The sequence below is a fragment of the Amblyraja radiata genome, chromosome 2, assembly GCF_010909765.2.
Source record: "Amblyraja radiata isolate CabotCenter1 chromosome 2, sAmbRad1.1.pri, whole genome shotgun sequence".
Classification (NCBI taxonomy): domain Eukaryota; kingdom Metazoa; phylum Chordata; class Chondrichthyes; order Rajiformes; family Rajidae; genus Amblyraja; species Amblyraja radiata.
The window spans coordinates 125,550,923-125,574,959 of record NC_045957.1 but is presented as its reverse complement, the minus strand read 5'-3'; the positions used below and the strand labels follow the sequence as shown (position 1 = coordinate 125,574,959).

The 24,037-nt window shown below is 42.9% G+C and overlaps 1 protein-coding gene across 1 annotated transcript in view; it reads right to left on the bottom strand.

The window, feature by feature from the left end:
* Window positions 1-24,037, bottom strand: part of LOC116968454 (alpha-2,8-sialyltransferase 8E-like) — a 101,798-nt gene that overhangs the window by 244 nt on the left and 77,517 nt on the right. The window contains exons 5-7 of the mRNA XM_033015222.1: window positions 9,907-10,019; window positions 7,766-7,855; window positions 619-837 (exon numbers count right to left, since the gene is read on the bottom strand). Coding sequence (XP_032871113.1) covers window positions 828-837; window positions 7,766-7,855; window positions 9,907-10,019 — 213 coding nt within the window. The 3' untranslated portion in view covers window positions 619-827. The remainder of the gene's footprint in view (window positions 1-618; window positions 838-7,765; window positions 7,856-9,906; window positions 10,020-24,037) is intronic.

The window sequence follows — 24,037 nt, the reverse complement described above, 5'->3', positions numbered from 1 at the left end:
GTTAACTAGGCAGGCTGGGGTTAATTAAGTATCCAATACAGGTCATAGTACAGGTTGCTAATGGTAGCTAGTTCAGAATCCGTTTTGAAATTGGCAAAAATAATTTTGGAATCATCTACTTTTGACAAATTGATACTGAATTAACTTCTTGTTCTTTTAAGTGAACCCATGGATCTGGACGAATGATCCCAGGGTGTGAATCAGAATCCCCACTTCAGCTCAATTTAAGTTTATTTAATTATTCAATTTAAGTTTATTTAACATGCATGAACAGTTAGATAGATAGATAGATAAATACTTTATTAATCCCCTTATTCAGGGGAAATTCTGATGTCCTTGCAGCACACTAATAAAAATACAACACAGTATTCATAAAGAAATTCAACACCAAAACATCAAAACATCAATTGGATGGAAGTGATAATTGGATGGAAGTGATGGAATTGATTAACATCAATATTTGAAAATCAAAGACGTGTCGATGTTGGAAATCTGCAATTAAAACAGAAAATGTTGTAAATATTCAGTGGACCAGGTAGTGGACCGGGTACCAATTTTTACACTATTCCTTTCCGATTGAGAGTCTTCCACCTAAAATGCTCGTGCCATTTCTCTTACCACAGATGTGTTGCGTGTATTCAGTATTTTCTGTTTTAATTATCAACTAGCGTCAGCAGGCTGGCAGTGATAAATCCTTATGGTTTACGTATACCCTTTAAGGATGAAAATCTGCCATCCCCGTCTAGAATGATTTCATGCCCATAGCAAGGTTGGGGTATGAAATCATTCCAGTGTGGTCAGTTGATGCATACACCTCCCTGTACATCTCATCGGCCCCTGACATAGAGAAAGAGTAAGACAATAAGAGAAAGATTGAGACAATAAGAGAAAGAGTGGCCCTGGTGTAACAAACGTTTAGGTTTATTATTGTCACATATGCTGAGATACAGTGAACAGCTTTGTTTTGCATGCTATCCAAACAGATCAGATATACTGTACATAGATACAATCAAGTCAAACCCAAGTACAATAGATAGAGCAAATGGGAAGATAGAGTGCGGAATTTATTTCTCAGTGTTGTAGCGTCAGTTCCATTGATAAAGTCCAATGTCTGCAATGGGGTAGAGGTGAATCAGATAGTACCCAAGCTTATGGAAAGATGTTTAGAAAGCTGAAGGAAGATTGTTCTCACATTGTAGTGCATTTAACCTATCACTTCCATCCACATATCAAAGGTATCCATTGTTAGACTGTGTGGCAAATCATGTCATCATGTTAAATAGGGTACATCAGCAGCATAATTGCATTTTTACCAAAATCAGAAACCTTTGTAAATACTATTTCAATTTTGAGACACAAATTTGCCTACATTTTAATTTCCTCAATCTCATTGATTCGTTACAATTTAATGTTTCCAATAATTCCTATCTTCAAGTCATCGGAGAAGTCGGATGCATGGTCTTATATTTGATAAACATTTATCAAATATAAAAGTATAGTTGTGGCCCCAGTGCCGACTCTTGTAGGGTAACGCTGTCAAATTGAGTACTCATTTATTTCTTTACCCTCTGTCTTCTGCTCTTCAGCCAACTTCCTAGCCAGGTGAATAATGTGTCTTCAATTTCATGAGCATCAATTTTAACTAAGAAATTCTTATAAGGGATTTTGTTGCATGGGGTTGGGAAGACCATGGATATTAACCCAGCCACACTTCATTACACATGAATTATCCTTCACAGATCTGTGCTTGGAGTCAGTGATCAACTGAAAATTATCATAGTGGCCAGTCACTCTGTTATTAATTTCCCCACAACAGATATTAGACTAACTGATGTAAAACACCTAACATGTCCTCTTCTACATTTTATAAATAACAAATTTCTAATCTAAATAAATGGCTCCTGAATTGAGTGGATAATAAATTAGAGTATGAAAATGTTCTTACCTATTTTAATATACAATAACAACATTTAAAAGACATTTGAAAAGATAGCAGACTGATTCCTGGGATGTCAGGACTTTCATTTGAAGAAAGACTGGATAGACTCGGCTTGTACTCGCTAGAATTCAGAAGATTGAGGGGGGATCTTATAGAAACTTACAAAATTCTTAAGGGGTTGGACAGGCTAGATGCAGGAAGATTATTCCCGATGTTGGGGAAGTCCAGAACTAGGGGGTCACAGTTTAAGGATAAGAGGGAAGTTCTTTTAGGACCGAGATGAGAAAATCATTTTTTACACAGAAAGTGGTGAATCTGTGGAATTCTCTGCCACAGAAGGTAGTTGAGGCCAGTTCATTGGCTATATTTAAGAGGGAGTTAGATGTGGCCCTTGTGGCTAAAGGGATCAGGGGGTATGGAGAGAAGGCAGGGATGGGATACTGAGTTGGATGATCAGCCATGATCATATCGAATGGCGGTGCAGGCTCAAAGGGCCGAATTGTCTACTCCTGCACCTATTTTCTATGTTTCTATAGGAAAGTCGGGTTAAATGTGGTCAAATGGGACTAGCTTGGGTAGTATGTAGGAAATGATCTGAAGTGTCTATTCTGTGCTGCATAAGTATTCATTTCAAAGCTTAGAATCTGGTTCCATGATTTGTCACCGTGTGAATATTTACATTGTTATTTTGTTCTGCTAGTGTTGGCAAATTCATTTCCCTGATTTAGAACATAGAAAAGCACAGAACAGGAACAGGCCATTCGGCCCACAATATCTTAGAAACATAGAAATTAGGTGCAGGAATAGGCCATTCGTCCCTTCGCGCCAGTACCACCATTAAATATGATCATGGCTGATCATCTAAAATCAGTACCCCGTTCCTGCTTTCTCACATACCCCTTGATTCCATTAGCCCTAAGAGCTATATATAACTCTCTCTTGAAAACATCTTGCTTAGCATGATGCCAAGACAAACCAATTTCATGTGCTTGCATATTATCCATATCCCTCCCCAATTCCCTTGCAATAGCCAGGTGCATATCTAAAATATTAAGACTTCAAATGCCTTTGATATTTCCAACCTGGGAAGCAGGTTCCAACTGTTCACCCCATCCATGCTTCCCATAATTTTATATACCTCTTTCAGGTGTCCCTGAATATCTGATGCATCAGAGACAAGAAATCAAGTTTGTCCAACTGCTCATACTAGTAATCCAGGCAACATTCTGACAAACCTCTTCTGCAACCTTTCCAAAGCCTCCACATCATTGATGTGATTAGGCACAAACTGCATGCATTACTCCAACTACAGCCTGACCAGTCTTATTTAAGGGCCTGTCCCACGAGCATGCAACTCCATGCGGCAAGCGTGACCTAAGCGACTCCATGCGGCAAACCAGAAGCGGGGGCCGTGCGGAGGTCGAGTGAGTGACATGAAATGCGAGCGAAGTCCTCAGGAAGTTCGTGCGTGACGTACGGCATCGAGGCGGCTGTGGTCAGTTTTTAACACGGTTAGTTTTTCGGAGCCCCGCGCAATGTCGGGACCAGCTCCGCACAACTCCATACGGATCAGGCGATCGAAGTGCGACCGGCCCCGCGAGGCCCTATGGCTCAAGCGACCACGTTAGGTAGCGCTTGCCGCATGGAGTCGCATGCTCATTGGACAGGCCCTTTAGCTGCATTATGACTTCCTCACTCTTAGACACTCAATGCCTGACGAATGAAGGTGAGGATATCATATGTCTTTACCAATCTTTGTACTTGTGTTGCCACTTTCAGGGAGCTGTAGACTTGGACCCCAATATCCCTCTACAGATCATTGCTGTTGTTACCATCAACTATAGATTTTCTTCTTACATTTGATCTCCCAAGTGCATTATCTCACATTTGCTCATATTAAACTTCTTCTGCCATTTCTCCGCTCATTTCTGTAGTTGATCTATATCCCATTTCATATGTTTGACAGTCTTCCTCACTGTCTGCAACTCCAGCAATTTTGGTGTCATCTCCAATTTTACTAACTCACCCATCTAACGTTTACATATGTCATTTATGTATATCACAAGCACCAGAGGTCCCAGCACAGTTGCCTGTGGATCTCCACAGGTCACAGCCCGCCAGGCAGAAAAACATTCTTTCTGAAAGATAAAGAAAGATCTCTACATGAAATGTCACCCATCCATGTTCTCCAGAGATGCTGCCTGAACTGCTGAGTGACTTTGTGTTATAACCATCATCTGCAGTTCCTTGTTTCAACCACATCCCCCTGTCTTTCTTGAATGAGCTAGTTCTGAATCCATATAACCACGTCATCACGAATACAGTGCATTTTAATCTTCTGAATCAGCCGACCAAGGGGACTTTATCGACCATATTACTAAAATCCATGTAGACAACATCCATTGACCTGCTTCATTGATCAACCTCCTTGTCTCCTCAAAAAATTAATTATCAGTAAGACATGACCTGCCATAGTTCAAAAAACAATATTAGGTCTGTTCCTAATCAGCCGATAGATTTTCTTTAATTCCTCGTTAAACAAAGAACATTTTTGCTACTCTCCAGTCCTCCACAATCTCGCCTGTGGCTAAAGACGACACAAATATCTCCTCTCTTACCTCTCTCAATAAACTGGGATTAATCCCAACAGGCTCTAAACCTATCCACATTTATGCCCTTCAACAACTCCAACATCACCTCCTTTTTGATTATCAAAATGCCCTAGCATATTGATCTCACTAACTTCGCCAATCTTTATGTTGAATACTGACACAAAGTACTCATACAGCGCCTAAATCCTCTGACTCCAGGAATAAATGAATTCCTCTTCTTTTCCATGGATGCTCCCCCTCTCCCTAGCTGCCCTCTTGTTCTTAATGTATTTTAAAAGTGCTTTAGGATTTATTTTAATCCCTATTGCCAAGGACATTTCATGGCCCCGTTAGGCCCTCCTGATTCCATGTTTGAGTTTCTTCCTGCTTTTCTTATATTCCTTTAGGATTTATATATGTGTCATTTTAGTTTTAGACGAAGTTTACAACATCTCTCATGAACCAAGGTTCCTGAATGTGGACAGAAACAACATTGTAGGACCCTTGTTGTGCAAACACACCATTTCATGCCTGTATTTACCAGTTTTGGATACAAAGAGGCAGGCTGACCCTCTGTACCAGGGAGTCATCCCGCAGGTGGGGTGGACTCTGTGCTGGGAGCAAGCTTTAAGAGATATGGCCAACAGCTTATGCCAATAGTTTTTGGATAAGTTTTTAATTGTATGTTATTCAGAAACAAATAAAATCATTTCAAACCAACTTTGATACTTAATATATATTCTTAATATTCTTGGTATTGAGGGAATGCAGCGTAGGTTTACAAGGTTAATTCCCGGGATGGCGGGACTGTCATATGCTGAGAGAATGGAGCGTCTGGGCTTGTACACTCTGGAGTTTAGAAGGATGAGAGGATATGAGAGGATATGTGGCAACTGCGGTTGTTTAAAGTGCTTTATAAATAAAGTTATTATTAAAGTTATTATTATTATCTCATTGAAACATATAAGATTGTTAAGGGCTTGGACACGCTAGAGGCAGGAAACATGTTCCCGATGTTGGGGGAATCCAGAACCAGGGGCCACAGTTTAAGAATAAGGGGTAAGCCATTTAGAATGGAGACGAGGAAACACTTTTTCTCACAGAGAGTTGTGAGTCTTTGGAATTCTCTGCCTCAGAGGGCGTTGGAGGCAGGTTCTCTGGATACTTTCAAGAGAGAGCTAGATAGGGCTCTTAAAAATAGCAGAGTCAGGGGATATGGGGAGAAGGCAGGAACGGGGTACTGATTGTGGATGATCAGCCATGATCACATTGAATGGCGGTGCTGGCTCGAAGGGCCAAATGGCCTGCTCCTGCACATATTGTCTATTGTCTATATAGGCACAAAATGCTGGGCAGGCAGCATCTCTGGAATGAAAGAATGGGTGACATTTTGGGTCGAGACCCTCAGACTGAGAGTCAGCGGAGAGGGAGACTAGAGATATGGAAGGATGAGGTGTGAAAATGACAGATCGAAGCAGACAATGCTCAAGGAAATATAGAATGGTTCTTTGTTGGCTGAGGGTAAGGAACCAACGAGGCATATAAACAGTAAAATGAATCAGGAAAATGAGTCGAAGAACTAGGGTGGGGAAGGAACCGAGTCAGAGGTAAAGCAAGGGTTACTTGAAGTGAGATAAATCATATTCATACCACTGGGTTGTAAGCTGCCCAAGTGAAATATGAGGTGCTGTTCCTCCAATTTGCATTGGGCCTCACTCTGACTGAAGGCCCAGGACAGGAAGGTCAGTGTGGGAATGGGTGGCGGAGTTAAAGTGTTTAGCAACTGGGAGATCGCGTAAACCAAGGCGGATTGAGCGGGAGGGTGTTCAGCGAAACGATCGCCGATATGTAGGCATCCACCTTGGAACAACTAGAAACAATTAATGACAATTAGTAAAACTGTTAAATCTAAGAAGTCTGAAATAACAACTAATAAAAAAACATTTAAATTAACTAGGTTGACCAATTTTTTCAGCGTCAGTGATGCATGCAAACAGAATTTGTGCTGTATATGCTTGCTTGCCCTTATTGCTTGGTGAGCAGGGATTTTCCAATACTTCCTTCATTTACAGTCATAGGTGATAGAAACATAGAAACATAGAAAATAGGTGCAGGAGTAGGCCATTCTGCCCTTCAAGCCTGCACCGCCATTCAATATGATCATGGCTGATCATCCAACTCAGTATCCCGTACCTGCCTTCTCTCCATACCCCCTGATACCTTTAGCCACAAGGGCCACATCTAACTCCCTCTTAAATATAGCCAATGAACTGGCCTCAACTACCTTCTGTGGTAGGGAATTCCACAGATTCACCACTCTCTGTGTGAATTTTTTTTTCTCATCTCGGTCCTAAAAGATTTCCCCCTTATCCTTAAACTGTGACCCCTTGTTCTGGACCTCCCCAACATCGGGAACAATCTTCCTGCATCTAGCCTGTCCAACCCTTTGTAGGTTTCTATAAGATCCCCCCTCAATCTTCTAAATTCTAGCGAGTACATGATAGGAGAATTAAGAAGAATTAGTCCATTCGGCACAATAAGTCTACTCCACCATTCAATCATGGCTGATCTATCTCTCCCTGCCTTCTCCCCATAACTCCTGACACCCGTACACCAGTCAAGATTCAACATTGCCTCAAGCTGATCAAAGAGTGGTCTAAAGTGGGGCTTGCCATGGCAGAAACAGGATTGTGTAGTCCTGGTGGATTGAGGTCAACCATTCTGCACCTAGTACCTGTTAGTAACGGCGGTAAAGATTGATTCCGCACTTGGGCACACTGAAGCCTTTTGAAGTTTGATCCTTTGCTCAAGGAGATGGAAAATTTAGGGATTAATAATTAATGTGATTCATATTTCAATAACTGGTGGTAAGAAGATAAAAGTTGATCGATTACAACTACATTCCTCTGACACAGAAATCTCTATCAGCATTATATCATGGTTTATATTATCACTGGCTACTATCTCTTGCTGATGGGAAACCTGATCAGTAGCAGCCTGCCAATATGGCAAAACTCAACTACACAGATCATGACCAGAGGAGTGATCAGAGGTCGGGTGGAAGATCCCAGAAGGCAAAAAGTAAAAGAAAGTTGATAATAAACAAATGTTGAAAATGCAGATAAAATACATCACATGCTTCTTTTCACAAGCCTTTTTCCTCATCCAATATTCTTAACATATTTATATATATATATATCTATCTTTAGTTTAATTTTTAATTTATAATATTCACCTCTTCTTAAGAATACTTGGGTTTAATGTCACAACATCAGTTTTAGTTCCCACATCATCCTCATAACCCATGATTGGTGGAATATTACACCTGCAAATAAATATATTAAAACAATTATTTTGCCAAATTTTGATATAAACATATCACCGCTGCAATAATGAGCACAAGTTAAAGGCAGTAAATGAACAGAACAAATCCAAAAACACATCGATTCATCTGCTTAAAGAACTGGTTATTTCCAATTTGTAGTGTTATTTCCTGCAGATCAATGGTTCCACTTTATATAAAGTCTTGTTTTAAAATATTTGTTTTCAGTAACACATTTCAGTCTCTCACATTCATAAGACATAAGACAAAGGAGCAGAATGAGCCCATTTGGCTCATCGAGTCTGCTCTGCATGCCTGATCTATTTTTCCGCCTCAACACCATTCTCATGTCTTCCCATAAATGTTGACACACCTTTTTGCTGTTTATATGCTTAGAATCTAAGTCACCTTCATCTCCCTTTTTTTTTTAAACACGTATTGTAGATCTTAGTGTAAAAAAATGCTTTGTGTCGTCAGTACTCACACGGTGAGTGTGAGCCAGATCACAGACGATTTGTAAAGTAGCTGCAGCCCTGTCAGTAATGCAGACTATAATGTATAGGAAGGAACTGCAGATGCTGGTTTACACTGAAGATAGGCACAAAATGCTGGAGTAACTCAGCGGGTCAGACAGCATTTCTGGAGAAAAGGAATAGGTGGCGTTTCAGGATGAAATGCTTTATATTGCAATTGCGCTGTTAATCTGCTATTTCCAACATTGTAAGCCAGTTGACAGCAGGGAACATATCCTAGTTAATTTGTTAATTGCAGAATAACAAAATGCAGATGTATTATTGCTCAATTTTAGAATGTGTTTGGATATGCCTTTTCCACTTTAGAGTCGAAGAACTCTGCTCGACCTATAATTACAATCATCCTTTGGTATGGATGTTCTTCCCTGGAAGATAGAAGTTCTCCCTGGACTTGCGGATTTGATGTAAAGGGAAAGGTTGGATATTTTTTTCTTTGGAGCACAGGAGGCATATGATGTACACAAAATCACGAGCGACATGGATATAATGAATGCACAATATTTTTCCTTTAGAAGATTCTAAAACTACAGGGGGTTGTGCTTAAGGTGAAATAAGGGAGTTTTAAGAGGGACCTCAGGGGCAACTTTTTCACTCAGAGGGTAGTTCATATCTGTAATAATGTATCATGTTTCATGTATTTTGTGTTTTTATGACTGACAAACCAGATTATCAAATTAGAATTAGAATTAGATTAGAATTAGATTCCTTTATTGTCATTCAGACCTTTCGGTCTGAACGAAATTATGTTGCCTGCAGTCATACACAGAATCGATAATAACAAAACATACAATAAACACAAATTAAACATCCACCACAGTGAGTTCACCAAGCACATCCTCACTGTGATGGAGGCAAAGTCTTCGTCTCCGTCTCTTCCCTCCTTGTTCTCCCTCTGCGCTAAGCCGCCCCAGCTCCGGGCCGCTGCCCCAGCTCCGGGTCCCGCAGTCTCAGCTCTGAGCCCCGCTGCATCAGCTCCAGGCCGCCGCCGAAAGCCAGAACGCCGCACCAGCAAGTCGGGCCACCGCTGCCTCAGCCCCGAAGACGGCCAGCCTCTCGTTGGTGAGTCCTGGCTGGCTCTGCCTCCGGAGCCTCGGGGTCGGTCGCAGGCTGGAGGCCGCCAGCTCCGCCATTAGGCCTCAGCGCAGACGGAGGCAGAGAAGGGGGATACGACACGAAAAAGTCGCATTCCCCCGAAGGAAGAGACAGAGAACATGTTTCACCCTCTCTAACACAACCCAACAAACTAAAACTTAACCAAAACAAGACAAAAAAAACAACAGAAAAAAGTAAAGACAGACGGACTGCAGGCGAGCCGCAGCTGTTAACAGCGCCGCCATTTCCGGATTATCATTATCATGTTACAAAGCATTATCATGTTACTATTTGTGGGAGTGAATTGTCTCCATATTGACTCCCACATTTCCTCCATTAGCAGTGACTGGTCCAAAAATATTTATGTAGCTGCAACAACTTGGAGGTATCCCAAGATTGTTTTTATTTTCCCATCCATTCTCTTCTTACCTGAATACAAAGTCAGCCTCATTTATTTCCTTTCCACAGCTGCTGTTTGTTAGAATTCCTGCGTTTCCAATAACAGAGCAACGTTTAAGGGTGCGATTTTTAAAAGGATCTGTCTGAACAAAATAAACAATATTCAATTAGAAAATGAAAAACTACAGATGCAGGAAACCTGAAATTCACATTATTCACCTAATCACATATCTGTACACTGTGGATGGCAGATTGTAATCCGGGTTTGATCTTGACTACGGCTGCTGTACAGGTCTGTAGGTTAATTGGCTTTGGTAAAGCTTGTACATTGTCCCATGTGTAGAATAGTGCTAGTGTATGGGGGTCGCTGGTTGTGCGGACTCGGTGGACCAAAGGGCCTGTTTCCGCGCTGCATCCCTAAACTAAACATTAATCGCGTTATTTCCTTATCATGTATCTGTACACTGTGGATGGCCGATTGTAATCATGTATTTTCTCTCTGACATTAGCATGCAACAACAGCTTTTCACTATACAAGCTATTCACATGACAATAAACTAAACTCAAAACTCACTTATAGCAGAAATCGCCAGCTCTGATACACAGAGAAAAAACAAATTAACTGAAATTGAAGAAGTCAATATAGACTCTGGTTGGCTGCAATGTACCCAGATGGCAAATGGGATGCTGTTCCTCAAGCTTGCATCGGTCATGGTATAACAGTGTAGCAAAGCACCAGCAGGTCAAATTGGCAGTGGGATGGAGAATTAATTGGGATCTTTACACCCCGGGTGCATCTGGGATCAGGAATGGATTGGCTGATGACTGGTGGAGGCAGGTATTCTCCCAACATTTAAAAGCTATTTAGATGGCACTTGAATCACCAGAGCATAGAAATGCCCTGAATCAAAGGCTGGTAAATAGGATTAGTTTGGATGGGAACTTAAATGTTGGCATAGACATGGTGGGCCGAGGTGTTGTTTCTTTGTTCTGTGTGAGGAAGAATGTGAAAGATCTGGTGAGAGGGTAGAAGGGTATTACTGGAAAGGTTCCAGGATCGAACGATGTTAGTTATAATATTAGATTAGAGACCCCAAAGCAATGAAGATAGAGAGGAGATTTGATAATTGTGAACAAGATGGGTATAGGCAGGATAAAGGTGGGGGAAATGATTTTAGTTTGCTGTTAATGTAAGGAATGAGGACAAAGATTTAAAAAGCACAATGGGGGCATAAATTAAAAAAATTAAGGCCAAGGTCCGTTGTCTTATCAAAAAACAACAAGGATGATAAAAATTACTTCTGCTCTTGTGAAATCTTGGACAAGGAAATGTAAGCTGCAGCTGTTATAGCTATTGGGAGGTGTGAGGTCAAATTGTGATGAGCTCGCTTCCTATAAAAATGATATGAAATTCCAATAGAGCAACGTTTAAGCAACATTTTAGTATCCTGGCGGGGAGATTTGCAAAGGCTACTGGGGAGACTTTAAACTAGAATGGTTGGGGGGAGGGACTCAAATAGAGAAAGCTAGCAGTCAGTGTGTGAGGCAGGAGGCAGAGAATGGTAGCATTCGGACCCAAAATGTAGGGGAGAAAGAAGAAAAAGATAATAAACAGAGAATAAGGTGGTGGGTTTCTTAAATGTGTATATTTTAATGCTAGGAGCATTGTAAGAAAGGTGGATGAGCTTAGAGCCTGGATTGACACCTGGAAGTATGATGTTGTGGCGATCAGTGAAACATGGTTGCAGGAGGGCTGTGATTGGAAACTAAATATGCCAGGATTTCGGTGCTTCAGGTGTGATAGAATTGGAGGGGCAAGAGGTGGAGGTGTTGCATTGCTTGTCAGGGAAGATATTACAGCAGTGCTTTGGCAGGATAGATTATAGGGCTCATCTAGGGAGGCTATTTGGGTGGAACTGAGAAATGGGAAAGGTGTAGCAACACTTATAGGGGTGTATTATAGACCGCCAAATGGGGAGCGAGAATTGGATGAGCAAATATGTAAGGCGATAGCAGATATTAGTAGTAAGCACAAGGTAGTGATTGTGGGAGATTTCAAGTTTCCACACATAGACTGGGAAACACATTCTGTAAATGGGCTGGATGGTTTGGAGTTTGTAAAATGTGTGCAGGATAGTTTTTTGCAGCAATATATAGAGGTACCTCCTAGAGAAGGGGCAGTGCTGGACCTCCTGTTAGGAAACGACACAGGTCAGGTGGCGGAGGTATGCGTTGGGGAACACCTTGGGACCAGTGATCACAATACCATTAGTTTCAATATAATTATGGAGAGGGTCAGAACTGGACCTAGGGTTGAAATTTTTGATTGGAGAAAGGCTAACTTTGAGGAGATGCGAAAGGATTTAAAAGGAGTGAATTGGGACAGTTTGTTTTATGGGAAAGATGTGGAAGAGAAATGGAGGACATTTAAAGATGACATTTTAAGAGTACAGAATCTTTATGTCCCTGTTCGGTTGAAAGCAAATAGTAAAAATTGGAAAGAGCCATGGTTTTCAAGGGAAATTGGACACTTGGTTCGGAAAAAGAGAGAGATCTACAATAATTATAGGCAGCATCTCCCCCTCCCCTCCCCCTCCCCTCTCTCCCCCCCTCCCCTCTCTCCCCCTCTCTGTCTCTCTCTGTCTCCTCCCCCCCTCTGCCACCCCCGTCTCTGTCTCCGTCTCTCTCTCTCTCTCTCTCTCTCTGTGTCTCCCCCACCCCCTCCCTCCATCTGTCTCTGGGTTATGGGGAAAGTCAGGAGAATGGAGTTAGGGGGGAGAGATTGATCAGCCATGATGAATGGCGGAGCAGACCTTGTGCCGAATGGCCCATTTCTGCTCCTATCACATGATACCTATCACTTATGATTTGTGTGACAAATGCCGTATGAATTTTTAGGCAGTGACATAATTCGTCAATTTCAAAGAGCAGTTAGTTGATAAGCTATTCAGTAAGCGGAGCACTTGGTTCGGAAAAAGAGAGAGATCTACAATAATTATAGGCAGCATGGAGTAAATGAGGTGCTTGAGGAGTATAAAGAATGTAAAAAGAATCTTAAGAAAGAAATTAGAAAAGCTAAAAGAAAATATGAGGCTGCTGTGGCAAGTAAGGTGAAAGTAAATCCAAAGGGTTTCTACAGCTATATTAATAGCAAAAGGATAACGAGGGATAAAATTGGTCCATTAGAGAGTCAGAGTGGACAGCTATCTGCAGAGCCAAAAGAGATGGGGGAGATATTAAACAATTTATTTTCTTCGGTATTCACCAAGGAGAAGGATATTGAATTATGTGAGGTAAGGGAAACAAGTAGAGTAGCTATGGAAACTATGAGATTCAAAGAAGAGGAAGTACTGACACTTTTGAAAAATATAAAAGTGGATAAGTCTCCAGGTCCGGACAGGATATTCCCTAGGACATTGAGGGAAGTTAGTGTAGAAATAGCAGGGGCTATGACAGAAATATTTCAAATGTCATTAGAAACGGGAATAGTGCCGGAAGATTGGCGTACTGTGCATGTTGTTCCATTGTTTAAAAAGGGTTCCAAGAGTAAACCTAACAATTATAGACCTGTTAGTTTGACGTCAGTGGTGGGAAAATTAATGGAAAGGATACTTAGAGATAATATATATAAGCATCTGGATAAACGGTCTGATTAGGAACAGTCAATATGGATTTGTGCCTGGAAGTAGATTTTGACTAATCTTCTTGAATTTTTTGAAGAGGTTACTCGGGAAATTGATGAGGGTAAAGCAGTGGATGTTGTATATATGGACTTCAGTAAGGCCTTTCACAAGGTTCCTCACGGAAGGTTGGTTAAGAAGGTTCAATGGTTGAGTATTAATGGTGGAGTAGCAAGATGGATTCAACAGTGGCTGAATGGGAGATGCCAGAGAGTAATGGTGGATGGTTGTTTGTCAGGTTGGAGGCCAGTGACTAGTGGGGTGCCACAGGGATCTGTGTTGGGTCTACTGTTGTTTGTTATGTACATCAATGATCTGGATGATGGTGTGGTAAATTGGATTAGTAAGTATGCAGATGATACTAAGATAGGTGGGGTTGTGGATAATGAAGTAGATTTTCAAAGTCTACAGAGAGATTTATGCCAGTTGGAAGAGTGGGCTGAAAGATGGCAGATGGAGTTTAATGCTGATAAGTGTGAGGTGCTACATCTTGGCAGGACAAATCAAAATAGGACGTACATGGTAAATGGTAGGGAATTGAAGAATGCAGGTGAACAGAGGGATCTGGGAATAACTGTGCACAGTTCCATGAAAGTGGAATCTCATGTAGATAGGGTGGTAAAGAAAGCTTTTGGTGTGCTGGCCTTTATAAATCAGAGCATTGAGTATAGAAGTTGGGATGTAATGTTAAAATTGTACAAGGCATTGGTGAGGCCAATTCTGGAGTATGGTGTACAATTTTGGTCGCCTAATTATAGGAAGGATGTCAACAAAATAGAGCGAGTACAGAGGAGATTTACTAGAATGTTGCCTGGGTTTCAGCAACTAAGTTACAGAGAAAGGTTGAACAAGTTAGGGTTTTATTCTTTGGAGCGCAGAAGGTTAAGGGGGGACTTGATAGAGGTCTTTAAAATGATGAGAGGGATAGACAGAGTTGACGTGGATAAGCTTTTCCCACTGAGAGTAGGGAAGATTCAAACAAGGGGACATGACTTGAGAATTAAGGGACAGATGTTTAGGGGTAACATGAGGGGGAACTTCTTTACTCAGAGAGTGGTGGCTGTGTGGAATGAGCTTCCAGTGAAGGTGGTGGAGGCAGGTTCGTTTTTATAATTTAAAAATAAATTGGATAGTTATATGGACGGGAAAGGAATGGAGGGTTATGGTCTGAATGCAGGTGTATGGGACTAGGGGAGAATACGTGTTCGGCACGGACTAGAAGGGTCGAGATGGCCTGTTTCCATGCTGTAATTGTTATATGGTTATTATATAGAGCATTGAGTATAGAAGTTGGGATGTAATGTTAAAATTGTACAAGGCTTTGGTGAGGCCAATTCTGGAGTATGGTGTACAATTTTGGTTGCCTAATTATAGGAAGGGTGTCAACAAAATAGAGAGAGTACAGAGGAGATTTACTAGAATGTTGCCTGGGTTTCAGCAACTAAGTTACAGAGAAAGGTTGAACAAGTTAGGTCTTTATTCTTTGGAGCGCAGAAGGTTAAGGGGGGACTTGATAGAGGTCTTTAAAATGATGAGAGGGATAGACAGAGTTGACGTGGATAAGCTTTTCCCATTGAGAGTAGGGACAATTCAAACAAGAGGACATGACTTGAGAATTAAGGGACAGAAGTTTAGGGGTAACATGAGGGGGTGCTTCTTTACTCAGTAGCTGTGTGGAATGAGCTTCCAGTGGAAGTGGTGGAGGCAGGTTCGATTTTATAATTTAAAAATAAATTGGATAGGTATATGGACGGGAAAGGAATGGGGGGTTATGGTCTGAGTGCAGGTAGATGGGACTAGGGGAAAATAAATGTTCGGCATGGACTTGAAGGGCCAAGATGGCCTGTTTCCGTGCTGTAATTGTTATATGGTTATATGGTTATATGGTTTAAGGGTGTGATTTTTAAAAGGATCAGGCTGAACAAAATACACAATATTCAATTAGAAACTGAAATGGAATACTGCAAATGCAGGAAAGCTGAAATGGAACTGAAAATGACTCTGAAATGGAGCTGGAATTACTGCAGGAAAAAAATCTGTCTTAATATATTAGGTTCAAGGCCCTTTGCCAGAACAGGGAAAGTGGGGAAAAAAGTTATTTCAGATGTGGTGGGATGGGGTGTGGCAGAGACCCCAAAGCAATGAAGATAGAGAGGAGATTTGATAATTGTGGACAGGATGGCTATAGAAATGTAGAAACATAAACTCTCTTTTAAATTCACCCAGTGAATTGGCCTCCACTGCCTTCTGTGGCAGAGATTTCCACAAATTCACAACTCTCTGAGTAAATGTTTTTTTCTCTTCTCAATAGACAATAGGCAATAGGTGCAGGAGTAGGCCATTTGGCCCTTCGAGCCAGCACCGCCATTCAATGTGATCATGGCTGATCATCCCCAATCACTACCCCGTTCCTGCCTTCTCCCCATATCCCCTGACTCCGCTATTTTTAAGAGCCCTATCTAGTTCTTTCTTGAAAGTATCCAGAGAACCTGCCTCCACCGCCCTCTGAGGCAGAGAATTCCACAGACTCACCACTCACTGTGAGAAAAAGTGTTTCCTTGTCTCCGTTCTAAATGGCTTATCCCTTATTCTTAAACTGTGGCCCCTGGTTCTGGACTCCCCCAACATCGGGAACATGTTTCCTGCCTCTGGCGTGTCCAAGCCCTTAACAATCTTATATGTTTCAATGAGATCCCCTCTCATTCTTCTAAACTCCAGAGTGTACAAGCCCAGCTGCTCCATTCTCTCAGCATATGACAGTCCCGCCATCCCGGGAATTAACCTTGTAAACCTACGCTGCACTCCCTCAATAGCAAGGACCTTATCAAAGGCTTGCTGAAAGTCCAGATGCACCACACCCACTGGCTCTACCTTATCCATTCTACTTGTTACATCCTCAAAAAATCCCCAAAGATTTGTCAAGCAAGATTTCCCCTTCTTAAGACTATTGAGATGAGAAAACACTTTTTTACCCAGAGAGTTGTGAATTTGTGGAATTCTCTGCCACAGAAGGCAGTGGAGGCCAATTCACTGGGTGAATTTAAAAGAGAGTTTATGTTTCTACATTTCTATAGCCATCCTGTCCACAATTATCAAATCTCCTCTCTATCTTCATTGCTTTGGGGTCTCTAATCCAATGCCACACCCCATCCCACCACATCTGAAACAACTTTCTTTTTCCCTTTTCCAAGTTCTGGCAAAGGGCCTTGAACCATATAACCATATAACAATTACAGCATCAATTGAACAACAATTGAACCTAATATAGTAAGACTGATTCTTTTCCTCCAGAGTCATTCCAGCGTTTTCATTTCCATTTCAGCTTTCCCGCATTTGCAGTTTTCCATTTTCAGTTTCTAATTGAATATTGTGTATTTTGTTCAGCCTGATCCTTTTAAAAATCACACCCTTAAACGTTGCTCTGTTATTGGAATTTCATATCATTTTTATAGGAAGCGAGCTCATCACAATTTGACCTCACACCACAAAGGTTCTGACTGTCAACCCTTTATATGCCTCTCCTAATATTCCATACTTCGATCAAGTCTCCCCTCAACCTCCGCTCAACCTGTAGCTGAAACTCTCCAAACCGGGCAGCATTCTGGTAACATAGAAACATAGAAACATAGAAACATAGAAATTAGGTGCAGGAGTAGGCCATTCGGCCCTTCGAGCCTGCACCGCCATTCAATATGATCATGGCTGATCATCCAACTCAGTATCCCGTACCTGCCTTCTCTCCATACCCTCTGATCCCCTTAGCCACAAGGGCCACATCTAACTCCCTCTTAAATATAGCCAATGAACTGGCCTCGACTACCCTCTGTGGCAGGGAGTTCCAGAGATTCACCACTCTCTGTGTGAAAAAAGTTCTTCTCATCTCGGTTTTAAAGGATTTCCCCCTTATCCTTAAGCTGTGACCCCTTGTCCTGGACTTCCCCAACATCGGGAGCAATCTTCCTGCATCTAGCCTGTCCAACCCCTTAAGAATTTTGTAAGTTTCTATAAGATCCCCTCTCAATCTCCTAAATTCTAGAGAGTATAAACCAAGTCTATCCAGTCTTTCTTCATAAGACAGTCCTGACATCCCAGGAATCAGTCTGGTGAACCTTCTCTGCACTCCCTCTATGGCAATAATGTCCTTCCTCAGATTTGGAGACCAAAACTGTACGCAATACTCCAGGTGTGGTCTCACCAAGACCCTGTACAACTGCAGTAGAACCTCCCTGCTCCTATACTCAAATCCTTTTGCTATGAAAGCTAACATACCATTCGCTTTCTTCACTGCCTGCTGCACCTGCATGCCCACTTTCAATGACTGGTGTACCATGACACCCAGGTCTCGCTGCATCTCCCCTTTTCCTAGTCGGCCACCATTTAGATAATAGTCTGCTTTCCTGTTTTTGCCACCAAAATGGATAACCTCACATTTATCCACATTATACTGCATCTGCCAAACATTTGCCCACTCACCCAGCCTATCCAAGTCACCTTGCAGTCTCCTAGCATCCTCCTCACAGCTAACACTGCCCCCCAGCTTAGTGTCATCCGCAAACTTGGAGATATTGCCTTCAATTCCCTCATCCAGATCATTAATATATATTGTAAATAGCTGGGGTCCCAGCACTGAGCCTTGCGGTACCCCACTAGTCACTGCCTGCCATTGTGAAAAGGACCCGTTTACTCCTACTCTTTGCTTCCTGTTTGCCAGCCAGTTCTCTATCCACATCAATACTGAACCCCCAATGCCGTGTGCTTTAAGTTTGTAAACTAATCTCTTATGTGGGACCTTGTCAAAAGCCTTCTGGAAGTCCAGATACACCACATCCACTGGTTCTCCCCTATCCACGCTACTAGTTACATCCTCGAAAAATTCTATAAGATTCGTCAGACATGATTTACCTTTTGTAAATCCATGCTGACTTTGTCCAATGATTTCACCACTTTCCAAATGTGCTGCTATCCCATCTTTAATAACTGACTCTAGCAGTTTCCCCACTACCGATGTTAGACTAACTGGTCTGTAATTCCCCGCTTTCTCTCTCCCTCCCTTCTTAAAAAGTGGGGTTACGTTTGCTACCCGCCAATCCTCAGGAACTACTCCAGAATCTAAAGAGTTTTGAAAGATTATTACTAATGCATCCACTATTTCTGGAGCTACTTCCTTGGCATTAATTTTTTTAAATGATGCCCCCATTGTGCTTTTTAAATCTGTGTCCTCATTCCTTACATTAACAGCAAACTAAAATCATTTTTCCACCTTTATCCTGCCTATACCCATCTTGTTCACAATTATCAAATCTCCTCTCTATCTTCATTGCTTTGGGGTCTCTAATCTAATATTATAACTAACATCGTTCGATCCTGGAACCTTTCCAGTAATTCCCTTTTACCCTCTCACCAGATCCTTCAAATTCTTCCTCACACAGAACAAAGAAACAACACCTCGGCCCACCATGTCTATGCCAACATTTAAGTTCCCATCCAAACTAATCCTGTTTACCAGCCTTTGATTCAGGGCATTTCTATGCTCTGGTGATTCAAGTGCCATCTAGATAGCTTTTAAATGTTGGGAGAATACCTGCCTCCACCAGTCATCAGCCAATCCATTCCCGATCCCAAATGTACCCGGGGTGTAAAGATCCCAATTAATTCTCCATCCCACTGCCAATTTGACCTGCTGGTGCTTTGCTACACTGTTATACCATGACCGATGCAAGCTTGAGGAACAGCATCCCATTTGCCATCTGGGTACATTGCAGCCAACCAGAGTCTATATTGACTTCTTCAATTTCAGTTAATTTGTTTTTTCTCTGTGTATCAGAGCTGGCGATTTCTGCTATAAGTGAGTTTTGAGTTTAGTTTATTGTCATGTGAATAGCTTGTATAGTGAAAAGCTGTTGTTGCATGCTAATGTCAGAGTGAAAATACATGATTACAATCGGCCATCCACAGTGTACAGATACATGATAAGGAAATAACGCGATTAATGTTTAGTTTAGGGATGCAGCGCGGAAACAGGTCCTTTGGTCCACCGAGTCCGCACAACCAGCGATCCCCATACACTAGCACTATTCTACACATGGGACAATTTACAAGCTTTACCATCGTTTCAGCCCGTATTGCCCGTTTTGTTTCCATCTGTTGTCCTATGAAAGTTTCCCAATCCTCTGGCTTCCAGCTACTCTTAGGGGACTATGAAGGCATGAGAGGGGAGTTGGCCAAAGTAGACTGGAAAGGGATCCTAGCAGGAATGATGGTGGAACAGCAATGGCAGGAATTTCTGGGCTTAATCCGGAAGACGCAGGATCATTTCATTCCAAAAAGGAAGAAAGATTCTAAGGGGAGTAGGAGGCAACCGTGGCTGACAAGAGAAGTTAGGGATAGAATAAAACTAAAAGAAAAGATGTATAACATAGCCGGAAGCCAGAGGATTGGGAAACTTTCATAGGACAACAGAAGGAAACAAAACGGGCAATACGAGCTGAAAAGATGAAGTACGAGGGGAAGCTGGCCAGGAATATAAAGAAGGACAGTAAAAGCTTCTTTAGATATGTTAAGGGAAAAAGAATAGCAAAGTCAAATGTGGGACCCTTGAAGGCAGACACGGGTGAAATTATTATGGGTAACAAGGAAATGGCAGAAGAGTTGAATAGGCACTTCGGATCTGTCTTCACTAAGGAAGACACAAACAATCTCCCAGATGTACTGGAGGACAGAGGATCTAAGGGGGTAGAGGAACTGAAATAAATTTTCATTAGGCGAGAAATAGTATTGGGTAGGCTAATGGGACTGAAGGATGATAAATCCCCTGGGCCTGAGGGTCCTCAGGGAGGTGGCTCTAGAAATAGTCGACGCATTGGTGATCATTTTTCAATGTTCAATAGATTCAGGATCAGTTCCTGTGGATTGGAGGATAGCTAATGTTATCCCACTTTTCAAGAAAGGAGCGAGAGAGAAAATGGGGAATTACAGACCAGTTAGCCTGACTTCGGTGGTGGGAAAGATGCTGGAGTCAATTATTAAAGAAGTAATAATGGGGCATTTGGATAGCAGTAAAAGGATTAGTCCAAGAACATGGAATTATGAAAGGGAAATCATGCTTAGCTAATCTTCTGGAATTTTTTGAGGATGTGACAAGTAAAATGGATGAAGGGGAGCCAGTGGATGTAGTGTATCTAGACTTTCAGAAAGCCTTTGATAAGGTCCTGCATGGGAGACTGGTGACAAAAATTAGAGCACATGGTATTGGGGGTAGGGTGTTGACATGGATAGAAAATTGGTTGGCAGACCGGAAGCAAAGAGTAGGAGTGAACGGGTCCTTTTCAGAATGGCAGGCAGTGGCGAGTGGAGTGCCGCAAGGCTCGGTGTTGGGGCCGGGATGGCAGGACTGATGTATGATGAAAGAATGGGTCGACTGGGCTTGTATTCGCTGAAATTTAGAAGTATGAGAGGGGATCTTAGAGTCATAGTCCCTGTGTGGAAACAGGCCCTTTGGCCCAACTTGCCCACACCGGCCAACAATGTCCCAGCTACACTAGTCCCACTTGCCTGCGCTTGGTCCCTATCCCTCCAAACCTGTCCTATCCATGTACCTGTCTGTTGCTTAAACAATGGGATAGTCCCAGCCTCAACTACCTCCTCCAGCAGCTTGTTCCATACACCCACCACCCTTTGAGTGAAAATTTTACCTCTCGGATTCCTATTAAATGTTTCCCCCTTCACATTGAACCTATGTCCTCTGGTCCTCGATTCCCCTACTCTGGGCAAGAGACTCTGTGCATCTACCCAATCTATTCTTCTCATGATATTGTATACCTCTATAAAATCTGCCCTCATCCTCCTGCGCTCCATGGAATAGAATCCCAGCCTACTCAACCTCTCCCTATAGCTCATATCCTCCAGTCCTGGCAACATCCTCATAAATCTTTTCTGAACCCTTTCAAGTTTGACAATATCTTTCCTATAACATGGTGCCCAGAACTGAATCCAATATTCCAAATGCAGTCTCACCAACGTCTTATACAACTGCAACATGACCTCCCAACTTCTATACTCAATACTCTGACTGATCTAGGCTAAAGTGCCAAAAGCCTTTTTGACCACCTTATCTACCTGCGACTCGACCTTCAAGGAACCATGCACCTGTACTCCTAGATCCTTTTGGTCTACAACACTACCCAGAGGCCTACCATTTACTGTGTAGTTCCTGCCCTTGTTCGACATCCCAACACCTCACATTTCTCTGCATTAAATTCCATCAACCATTCCCTCATCAACCTTTTTGTTCATGTCTTCAAAAAAATCAATCAGATTTGTGAGACACGACCTCCCACATACAAACCCATGCTGACTATCCGTAATCAGCCCTTGCCCATCCAAATGCCTGTATAACCTGTCCCTCGAGTAGGGGGCGCTGTCCTGTGCATGGCTGCCCAGCCAGCAGCTGTCTGTCTCTTCATCTTTATTTTTTATTTTAGTTAGTTAAGTGTTTTGTTTGGAGGCCTAGACTTTTTTTATGTGGGTGGTGGGGGGGGGGAGGGGAAAACTACTTTTCAGGGTCCCTACCTGGTCGGAGAGGCAGCTTTTCTCCGGGCTGCAGCTTCGACCCGTCCTCGCGGCCTACCAGCGGGCCTGGAGCGGCGTTTCCTGACGGGACCGGCCAGAACCTCGGCTTAGGCGGCGGCACAGCGCTGGAGCGCTATCGTGGAGCGGGCGATGCCTTGCCCGGGTCGCCGCGCTGGAGCTCCGGTGAGCTGAGACCGCCGGGAACAACATCGCGGAGCTGCGGGACTGTGTAGCGGCCAGCTGCGGGCGGCAGCGCCGAACTTAACATCGGGATCCTGGGATCTCTTGATGAGATCGCCAGTTGTGGAGCTCCAACCGGCGCGGCCTTGTTGGCTTCGGAAGCCGCGGCCTCCAGTACGGAAGCGGCCGTTCCAGGGTTCCCAGGCCGCTGGGAGGACTCTCCCGACGCCGGAGCAACATCACCCGGCGAGAACAGCCTGGAACATCGGGCCTCCGTAGAGGCAACTGTGGAGGCCTCAATGGGCCCGACTATGGGTGAACTGGGGTTGGGGACTGGACTTTGTGCCTTCCCTCATGGTGGGAGCCATTGTGGGGGGATGTTCTATGTGTTTAAGACTCTCATTGGTGTTATGACTGTATTCTTTTTTTGTGTGCTGCAAAATGGCAAAAAGCATTCACTTCACTACACCTGGGTGGATGTGAATGTGACTAATAAAATACCTTTGATACCCTCAGAATACTCTCTGGTAACTTTCGTACAATAGATGTTAAGCTCACCAGCCTATAATTCCCAGCATTTTGCCTGCAGTTCTTCTTGAAAAGATGCACAACATTTGCCACCCTCCAATCTTCCGACACCTCTCCTGTATTTAAGGACAACTCGAAAATTTCAATCAGGATTCTCGCAATTTCCTCTCTAGTTTCCCGCAATGTACTTGGATATATTTGATCAGGCCCTGGAGATTTGTCTACCTTCATACAATAGACAATAGACAAAGACAATAGGTGCAGGAGTAGGCCAGTCGGCCCTTCGAGCCAGCATCACCATTCAGTGAATTGGCCTCCACTGCCTTCTGTGGCAGAGAATTCCACAGATTCATAACTCTCTGGGTGAAAAAGGTTTTCACCATCTCAGTCCGAAATGGTCTACCCCTTATTCTTAAACTGTGGCCCCTGGTTCTGGACTCCCCCAACATCGGGAACATGTTTCCTGCCTCTAGTGTGTCCAAACCCTTAATAATCTTATATGTTTCAATAAGATCCCCTCTCACCCTTCTAAATTCCAGAGTGTACAAGCCCAGCCGCTCCATTCTCTCAGCATATGACGGTCTCGCCATCCCGGGAATTAACCATGTGAACCTACGGTGCACTCCCGACAGTACACGACAGTACCTTCAGTACTTCTTCGATGGTAACACTGACTGCTCTCAAGACACTTCCATTGACTGCCCCAAGTTCCTCCGTCCTACTGTCTTTCTCCTCGGTAAATACAGAGGAGAAATATTCATTGAGAATCATGCCTATTTCCAGTGGCTCCACACAGAGGTGGCCGCTTTGATTCCAGAGAGGTCCCACTCTCTATCTAACCCTTTTCCCCCTTATGTATTTATAAAATCTTTTAGAATTATCCTTAATGCTACCAGCCCGAGCTATCTCCTGGCCCCTTTTTGCCCTTGTGATGTCCTTTTTCAGTTTACTCCTTAGTTTCCGAAAGTCCTCCAGGGATGCACTTGATCCCAGCTGCCTATACCTGTCCCATGCATCCTTCTTGTTTTTGACCAACGTCTCAATTTCACTCGTCAGCCAATCTTCCTTGTGTTTGCCTGCTTTGCCCTTCACTCTAACGGGGACGTACATATCCTGAGCTTTCGTCAGCACACTTTTAAAACATCCCGGGTACACAAAATTGCTGGGGAAACTCAGCGGGTGCAGCAGCATCTATGGAGCGAAGG